Source organism: Xenopus tropicalis, chromosome 10, assembly GCF_000004195.4.
Source record: "Xenopus tropicalis strain Nigerian chromosome 10, UCB_Xtro_10.0, whole genome shotgun sequence".
Lineage (NCBI taxonomy): Eukaryota > Metazoa > Chordata > Amphibia > Anura > Pipidae > Xenopus > Xenopus tropicalis.
Genome location: NC_030686.2, coordinates 46358363 through 46368329, shown reverse-complemented (window position 1 = coordinate 46368329; position 9967 = coordinate 46358363). Strand labels below are relative to the sequence as shown.

The 9967-nt window shown below is 49.4% G+C and overlaps 1 protein-coding gene across 1 annotated transcript; it reads left to right on the top strand.

Moving 5' to 3' along the window:
* Positions 1–1600: 1600 nt before the first annotated feature.
* Positions 1601–8743, top strand: uts2r (urotensin 2 receptor). The gene is made up of 2 exons (XM_004918426.4): positions 1601–1731; positions 7023–8743. Exon 2 carries the CDS (start codon positions 7114–7116, stop codon positions 8221–8223), a length of 1110 nt encoding a protein of 369 aa, XP_004918483.1. The 5' UTR covers positions 1601–1731; positions 7023–7113; the 3' UTR covers positions 8224–8743.
* The last annotated feature ends 1224 nt before the right edge of the window (positions 8744–9967 follow it).

Sequence of the window (9967 nt, the reverse complement as noted above, 5' to 3'; positions counted from 1 at the left end):
CAGTACAGTATGGGGTACAGCTTATTGTGTGCCCAGAACATTCCTTCTCTGTATATTTGTATTTATACATATGGTAGGGGGGTGCCATAGTGTTTCCCTTAGACAGTACAGTATGGGGGTACAGCTTATTGTGTGCCCAGAACATTCCTTCTCTGTATATTTGTATTTATACATATGGGTAGGAGGTGCCATAGTGTTTCCCTTAGACAGTACAGTATGGGGTACAGCTTATTGTGTGCCCAGAACATTCCTTCTAAGTATATTTGTATTTATACATATGGGTAGGGGGTGAAGCAATGTTCTGGGCACAATAAGGGAAACACTATGGCACCTCCTACCCATATGTATAAATACAAATATACAGAGAAGGAATGTTCTGGGCACACAATAAGCTGTACCCCATACTGTACTGTCTAAGGGAAACACTATGGCACCTCCTACCCATATGTATAAATACAAATATACAGAGAAGGAATGTTCTGGGCACACAATAAGCTGTACCCCATACTGTACTGTCTAAGGGAAACACTATGGCACCCCCTACCCATATGTATAAATACAAATATACTTAGAAGGAATGTTCTGGGCACACAATAAGCTGTACCCCCATACTGTACTGTCTAAGGGAAACACTATGGCACCCCCTACCCATATGTATAAATACAAATATACAGAGAAGGAATGTTCTGGGCACACAATAAGCTGTACCCCCATACTGTACTGTCTAAGGGAAACACTATGGCACCCCCTACCCATATGTATAAATACAAATATACAGAGAAGGAATGTTCTGGGCACACAATAAGCTGTACCCCCATACTGTACTGTCTAAGGGAAACACTATGGCACCTCCTACCCATATGTATAAATACAAATATACAGAGAAGGAATGTTCTGGGCACACAATAAGCTGTACCCCCATACTGTACTGTCTAAGGGAAACACTATGGCACTTCCTACCCATATGTATAAGATATATATCAGCTGACAGAGTCCTTTCCATATTATGGGAATTTAGAATGACCTAGAGGATCAGTTTGGCTGTCTCGTGAGTCAGCTCCGCAGCCCAGTGCCAAGCGGTTTCAGACCCAGAGACACATATCCCGGCACAGTCCAACAGTAACACTAAATTGCAGCCTGTCGAGTCCGTATATAAATAGCAGGGACGTCGCTGCTAAATACCCACACGCTGGGTGCTGCTGTCACATTCTGCGCTGCGCTCTCTCTCTGATCTCTAACTGCCCTTCCCAAGCTGCCCGTCTCTCCCCGCGCTGACAAGATGAGTGACTGATACAGGGGGCAGTTATTTTAAGCCCCCCCAGTAGAGGCAAGGAGACCTGTTACTGCGCTACAGCTGCAAGTGGGGAGTCTCAGAGGTCCCAGTCACTTATTGATGGGTCCTTTAACCCTGTCATTCCCAGCTTCCACCCCCAACGCTGGTTCAATTCCCCTCAAGGAAGGGTGGGATTTTCCTGGATGAGTTTTATCCATAATTGCCCCCAGTGCAAAGAGACATACCCCCGTGTCTGTATCGGCTGTGTGAGCGGCTCCTACCCCCCCCCCCCCCGTCTCTCTATAATGGGAGGAGTCAGTGAGTTCCAGGAGAGGTATCACAAGCCCAGGCTGATTCATTGCCGTATGGGCTGCACTTAGGCAACATGTCCCTACTACACACGGCTCTTACCCTGCCAGGGACCCGGGGAAGGGGAGAATGGGACACCGTGTATAGAGGTAATTATGCCTTCTTATATGGGGGGGGTCCTGCCAAGCTAGGGGAGGGGGTAGGAAAATTGTTTTATATATGGACATGGTGGTGGCTGGTGTGAGGGGAGTAAGGCAAATGCCTTGGGGGGCTATTATATGAATGCTGGCTACTGAAGGGTCCCCATTGGCGGGGGTATTATATGAATGCTGGCTACTAAGGGTCACCATTGGGGGGGCTATTATATGAATGCTGGCTACTAAGGGTCACCTTTGGGGGGCTATTATATGAATGTTGGCTACTGAAGGGTCCCCATTGGGGGGGCTATTATATGAATGCTGGCTACTAAGGGTCACCATTGGGGGGGGCTATTATATGAATGCTGGCTACTAAGGGTCACCATTGGGGGGGGCTATTATATGAATGCTGGCTACTAAGGGTCACCATTGGGGGGGGCTATTATATGAATGCTGGCTACTGAAGGGTCCCCATTGGGGGGCTATTATATGAATGCTGGCTACTAAGGGTCCCCATTGGGGGGCTATTATATGAATGCTGGCTACTGAAGGGTCCCCATTGGGGGGATATTATATGAATGCTGGATACTAAGGGTCCCCATTGGGGGGCTATTATATGAATGTTGGCTACTGAAGGGTCACCATTGGGGGGGCTATTATATGAATGCTGGCTACTAAGGGTCACCATTGGGGGGGGCTATTATATGAATGCTGGCTACTGAAGGGTCACCATTGGGGGGCTATTATATGAATGCTGGCTACTGAAGGGTCCCCATTGGGGGGGCTATTATATGAATGCTGGCTACTAAGGGTCCCATTGGGGGGCTATTATATGAATGCTGGCTACTAGGGTCACCATTGGGGGGGCTATTATATGAATGCTGGCTACTTGAAGGGTCCCCATTGGGGGGATATTATATGAATGCTGGCTACTAAGGGTCACCATTGGGGGGGCTATTATATGAATGCTGGCTACTGAAGGGTCCCCATTGGGGGGGCTATTATATGAATGCTGGCTACTGAAGGGTCCCCATTGGGGGGCTATTATATGAATGCTGGCTACTAAGGGTCCCCATTGGGGGGGCTATTATATGAATGCTGGCTACTGAAGGGTCCCCATTGGGGGGGCTATTATATGAATGCTGGCTACTGAAGGGTCCCCATTGGAAGGCTATTATATGAATGCTGGCTACTAAAGGGCCCCCATTGGGGGGGCTATTATATGAATGTTGGCTACTGAAGGGTCCCCATTGGAAGGCTATTATATGAATGCTGGCTACTGAAGGGTCCCCATTGGAAGGCTATTATATGAATGCTGGCTACTGAAGGGTCCCCATTGGGGGGCTATTATATGAATGCTGGCTACTGAAGGGTCCCCATTGGGGGGGCTATTATATGAATGCTGGCTACTGAAGGGTCCCCATTGGGGGGGCTATTATATGAATGCTGGCTACTGAAGGGTCCCCATTGGGGGGCTATTATATGAATGCTGGCTACTGAAGGGTCCCCATTGGGGGGCTATTATATGAATGCTGGCTACTGAAGGGTCCCCATTGGGGGGGCTATTATATGAATGTTGGCTACTGAAGGGTCCCCATTGGGGGGCTATTATATGAATGCTGGCTACTGAAGGGTCCCCATTGGGGGGCTATTATATGAATGCTGGCTACTGAAGGGTCCCCATTGGGGGGCTATTATATGAATGTTGGCTACTGAAGGGTCCCCATTGGAAGGCTATTATATGAATGCTGGCTACTGAAGGGTCCCCATTGGAAGGCTATTATATGAATGCTGGCTACTGAAGGGTCCCCATTGGGGGGCTATTATATGAATGCTGGCTACTGAAGGGTCCCCATTGGAAGGCTATTATATGAATGCTGGCTACTGAAGGGTCCCCATTGGGGGGCTATTATATGAATGTTGGCTACTGAAGGGTCCCCATTGGAAGGCTATTATATGAATGCTGGCTACTGAAGGGTCACCAATGGGAGAGACAATAGTGAGTGATGGGTCGGGGAGCAGCACCGTGGTTAACCAAGCGCAGCCCGCAGAGGTCACACAGCCAATGGCATAGGAATAATTGGGGCAGGGTGCCCAGGCGTTGTATATTGGGGGCAGATACTGACTTGGGTCCAGGGGTCACTCAAGTTTGGGTTTGGGTTATAATAGAAATAGAAATAAAGGGATTAGTTTGGGTTCTGCTGTATTGCAGCAGGCAGTGAGGTTACACTGTGACTTCCAGGTGCCCCTATATAAATCATAGCGGGGGGGGGGGGGGAACTGTCACTAGAACTGTCTGTCAGTATACGAGGGGTAATCGCTTATTTTTCACTTTTTTTTTAATGCTGTTGGTCCTTACATGTGCGACTAACAGATTTAGGGCAGAGGGGCAGCTCTGGGTTATACTCATCCCTGGGTAATTCACTTTAACTCAGAGCTTCTCCTGCACTGGCCACTAGCCTGTCTGTTTGCAAGCCAATTTTAGATAACACAAAGCAGGCTCATTAGCCAATTTCGGCCATTAGCAGGGAGCATCATGGGATATCTCATTAATTAAAACACTGACACTCAGCCTTAAGGCAGTCCCCCCTGCACTCTTATTAGCAGCCAATCTATCTTACTTCCAGGGAGTCTCCCTCGGCACAATGCGCCCTCGCTATAAAGCCCAATATACTGGTGTCTGTGAGACTACACACCTCTTGGGGTGACCCAGTTAGGGGGGGATTTGGGGTGAGTGCTTATTTGTGCCCTGGGTACCCCTTGAACTATAGCGGGGTGACTGTTACCCCAATGTTTCTATATATCTGTAACCTTGTTATGGGCTAAGGGGCCCAGCCTGAAGGCCAGTTAGGGGGGGATTTGGGGTGAGTGCTTATTTGTGCCCTGGGTACCCCTTGAACTATAGCGGGGTGACTGTTACCCCAATGTTTCTATATATCTGTAACCTTGTTATGGGCTAAGGGGGCCCAGCCTGAAGGCCAGTTAGGGGGGGATTTGGGGTGAGTGCTTATTTGTACCCTGGGTACCCCTGGAACTATAGCGGGGTGACTGTTACCCCAATGTTTCTATATATCTGTAACCTTGTTATGGGCTAAGGGGGCCCAGCCCTGAAGGCCAGTTAGGGGGGGATTTGGGGTGAGTGCTTATTTGTGCCCTGGGTACCCCTGGAACTATAGCGGGGTGACTGTTACCCCAATGTTTCTATATATCTGTAACCTTGTTATGGCTAAGGGGGCCCAGCCTGAAGGCCAGTTAGGGGGGGATTTGGGGTGAGTGCTTATTTGTGCCCTGGGTACCCCTGGAACTATAGCGGGGTGACTGTTACCCCAATGTTTCTATATATCTGTAACCTTGTTATGGGCTAAGGGGGCCCAGCCTGAAGGCCAGTTAGGGGGGGATTTGGGGTGAGTGCTTATTTGTGCCCTGGGTACCCCTGGAACTATAGCGGGGTGACTGTTACCCCAATGTTTCTATATATCTGTAACCTTGTTATGGGCTAAGGGGGCCCAGCCTGAAGGCCAGTTAGGGGGGGATTTGGGGTGAGTGCTTATTTGTGCCCTGGGTACCCCTGGAACTATAGCGGGGTGACTGTTACCCCAATGTTTCTATATATCTGTAACCTTATTATGGGCTAAGGGGGCCCAGCCTGAAGGCCAGTTAGGGGGGGATTTGGGGTGAGTGCTTATTTGTGCCCTGGGTACCCCGGAACTATAGCGGGGTGACTGTTACCCCAATGTTTCTATATATCTGTAACCTTGTTATGGGCTAAGGGGGCCCAGCCTGAAGGCCAGTTAGGGGGGGATTTGGGGTGAGTGCTTATTTGTGCCCTGGGTACCCCTGGAACTATAGCGGGGTGACTGTTACCCCAATGTTTCTATATATCTGTAACCTTGTTATGGGCTAAGGGGGCCCAGCCTGAAGGCCAGTTAGGGGGGGATTTGGGGTGAGTGCTTATTTGTGCCCTGGGTACCCCTGGAACTATAGCGGGGTGACTGTTACCCCAATGTTTCTATATATCTGTAACCTTGTTATGGGCTAAGGGGGCCCAGCCTGAAGGCCAGTTAGGGGGGGATTTGGGGTGAGTGCTTATTTGTGCCCTGGGTACCCCTGGAACTATAGCGGGGTGACTGTTACCCCAATGTTTCTATATATCTGTAACCTTGTTATGGGCTAAGGGGGCCCAGCCTGAAGGCCAGTTAGGGGGGGATTTGGGGTAAGTGCTTATTTGTGCCCTGGGTACCCCTGGAACTATAGCGGGGTGACTGTTACCCCAATGTCTCTATATATCTGTAACCTTGTTATGGGCTAAGGGGGCCCAGCCTGAAGGCCAGTTAGGGGGGGATTTGGGGTGAGTGCTTATTTGTGCCCTGGGTACCCCTGGAACTATAGCGGGGTGACTGTTACCCCAATGTTTCTATATATCTGTAACCTTGTTATGGGCTAAGGGGGCCCAGCCTGAAGGCCAGTTAGGGGGGGATTTGGGGTGAGTGCTTATTTGTGCCCTGGGTACCCTGGGAATTATAGCATTTAACTGCTAGATACCTGACAACACACACAGTTTAACACTAGATAAAGATTACCCCTAATCCAATAACGGTGTTTGAGCTTTGGAAGATATTTCAGACAATCATTGCATTAACAGCCCTGTGTTTAGCCAAATCCCGTCCCTGGTTCTCGTTCCTACTGACAGTTCAGTTTAACAAACACTCTCTCATTAAGTAATTATATAAGTACTGAGATTACAATATAACAGTAAGAATGAGAAGCAGATAGTGACATATGTTACAGGGTATAAGAATTTCTTAGACCATTCCTTGGTATTTGGAATGTTATTGCCCCCATCTGATATCTATGCCTGTAGGTGACAGTCTGGATGTCTGTTAGGGGGGGGGGGACAGTCCCATCTTCCACTTACTAAACCAAAGAACTAATTTTGGGAAAAGACTTTGCCCCCGGAGCTACCATAGGAAGAAGGTTATAGATAGACCTACAAAGGGCACATTATAACATCTGCAGAATATTTTCTGTACATGTAAACACACACAGGCTGAATTCTTGCCCATTCACTGCCCATGTTAAATCTCTAAGAGACAGCCCCGATCGTTCCTGAACTGTCTCAAGCAGTGGAAGTTCCGAGTCAATACACGATCATAAATCCATCAGAAGGCATTGCGCCTTGTTATATATGACTGCTCCCTTGGGTTGCCCCTCTCCCGGTGTATTTATCTTCTCTTCTCTTTCGTCGGGCTAAGGAACAAGTTAGCAGAGAGTTAACCTGACTGTTCTTTCCTAATTGCATCTAGGAGGAACCGCCCTGAGAAACACCCTTTGAGATGTCGAATCAAATCTTGGCAGTTGGTTCCCACAATCTGACGGACCCTTCGACACGGCACAATGTCTTTCCATGAGGAGCCACAAGGGCGAATGTCCTTTGCCACCGATATGCCCTTCAGAACGAATCTAACGACTGCAGTCAATGCCTCGGGGGATGCCCCTACTTCATCGATGGAGGATATGATAGCCATGTGTAGCATCAGCGCAGTCCTGTCCATCATGTGTGTGGTTGGAGTGGCAGGGAACGTTTACACGCTGGTGGTGATGTGCCAGTCCATGAGAACGGCGGCTTCTATGTACATCTACATCATCAACTTGGCACTGGCCGACCTCCTCTACCTGCTCACCATCCCGTTCATCGTGGGCACCTACTTCGTCCAGGAGTGGTACTTCGGGGACGTGGGCTGCCGGATCCTGTTCAGCTTGGACTTTCTGACCATGCACGCCAGCATCTTCACCCTGACCATCATGAGCACCGAGCGCTACTTTGCTGTTCTGAAGCCTCTGGACACGGTGAAGAGGTCCAAGAGCTACCGGAAGTGCATAGCTGTGGTTGTGTGGGTGGTGTCGCTGCTCATAACGCTCCCCATGCTAATCATGATTAAGTTGGTCCACAAAGACAACAAGAGCATCTGCCTGCCCACGTGGAGCAAAGTGTCCTACAAAGTCTATCTCACTGTGCTCTTCAGCACAAGCATCGTGGGGCCGGGGCTCATCATAGGCTACTTGTACATCAGACTGGCCAGGACCTATTGGCTATCACAGACTGCCTCCTTCAAACAGACCAAGAGACTGCCCAACCAAAAGGTCCTCTACTTGATCTTCACCATCGTCTTGGTCTTCTGGGCTTGCTTCCTACCCTTTTGGATATGGCAGCTCCTTACCCAGTACTACGAGTCTCTGCCAGTTTCCCCCAAGGCGACCAAGAACATTAACTACCTGACCACCTGCCTGACCTACAGCAACAGCTGCATTAACCCCTTCCTGTACACCCTGCTGACCAAGAACTACAAGGAGTACTTAAGGAACAGGCAGCGATCGTGGAACAACAGCAGCTACTTCAGAAACCGCTTCCAGAGGATTTCTGGCAGGTCCATGTCTACTAGTAGCCAACAGTGCACAGAGAGCTTTGTCCTGGCACAGTGCCCTGGGGGCAACGGCACCTCCTGAATATAACCCGTCCATTACCCACCTGTATGTTGCAGCACATACAGACCCCCCCCGCTCCGTGTGGTTTTGGTATTGTCCGTGCTCTTTTGAAACGTACTTGTTGCTGTATCTGACTGCACAGGATCCGCCACTTGGCTTTAACTGTCGGCACAACTTCCAGCCATGCTTGGAGCAGATTTATGCCAGGGTATAGCTCTCCTGCCTCCATAATAATGGGTGGCGCTGTTCTGCTGCAGCCTATGGAAACGTCTATTGGCAGAACAGGTGATAAGCGGTACTGCAAGTGCCAAACCTATCAAACTGCAATAACTTTTACCAGCGGACTACAGTTTAAAATCAACTATTTATATATTTCATGTGTTTGGTCTTTCCCGTGTTTTCTGGCCCCTAGTTTGGGCAGTTCCACCCCCACCAGATCCCTTTAAGACACTGCATGGGGAATACAGTCGTTGTGATTCATTATCATGTGCCCAGCCCTTCGGCCAATGATCCCAAAATCAGTTAAATCATCAGAAATCAATGACATTTAGCAAAGTAGAATGTCTTACATATGTTCCAATCTGGTGTTTGGGGAAGATTTTAAAGGACAAGTATCTGATCAATGTAATTTGGACTCGAGGGGAGGGTGTTGGGGCAACCAATGCCATTTCTTGGAATGACCAATGTGGTGCCGGCGTGTCGGTTGCAGAGAGGTTTGCGTGTGGGGCGCTTCTGCACATCCATCCCATTTCTCGCACCTTAGTGAATATTGCCCAGGATCTTAATAACAGAAGGCTTTGCACAAACATACACATACGGGGGGGGGGGGGGGGGGGGTTGGAAAAGGCTCAGAGCAGGAGGATACATTAGAGCAGCGATTAGCACAGGGGGAGGGGCTAAAACTACAATTCCCAGCAGCACTGATGAAGCTGGGAGTTATTCATAGTATATTAGTTATAAGCGCATTGAAGGAGGTGGGTTCCCTACAACCCGGGCCGTAGTTACAGTAGGGCAGCACCCTGGGGTGATGGGTACCCCATTTTGCACACCCAGCCTTCTGCGTATCTGTATTTATCGTTCCCGCCAAGCTAAAATGTGCCCCTTATCTGTGCCCCTAATTCTCATTTAATGGTGGGAAAGGGCTGAACGCTGGCTTGGCTTTCCCAGGCAATTACATTAGGGGGAAGCAGACTTGTTCTACTCAGGGAACCAAGCAAAATGAGCTGGAACAGGGCAATGTCACTTTACAGAATACGGGAATGAGACAGATCTACCCTCCCAGGCGCCCTGCTGGCTGTATATTCTATATTTACAATGGCGTCTTCCTAGCCTTCAGTCTGTGCTACCTCGGCTGGGTGGCTGCTCCGCGCTGTCATCACACTAACAGGGACGCTCCTAATTTTCCAACATGAAATGGTAGAGAAACAGTGTTACTATTAAGATATTTACTCTCCCTCTACCAAGCAGTGCGTCCCAAACTGACAGTCGCAGCAGCACCGGCAAACGGATTCCCGCAGGGCTGAGTCACTTGCAGCAGGAAAATATTTGATTGCCAGGACCCAGGCCCAGACTGGCAATCTGTGGGTTCAGGCAAATGCCAGAGGGGCTGCTGTAAGGTGCCATAGTCACTATTTATTGGGCTGGGGGGGGCTGTTTGGGCCTCTGGGTACTGGGAATGCCAGGGGGGCTGTAAGGCGCCATAGACAGTCACTATTTATTGGGCTGGGGGGGCTGTTTGTGCCTCTGGGTACTGGGAATGCCAGGG

Coding starts and splice junctions, on each gene's coding strand:
- uts2r (XM_004918426.4), top strand. CDS start 7,114: ATGTCTTTCCATGAGGAGCCACAAGGGCGAATGTCCTTTGCCACCGAT.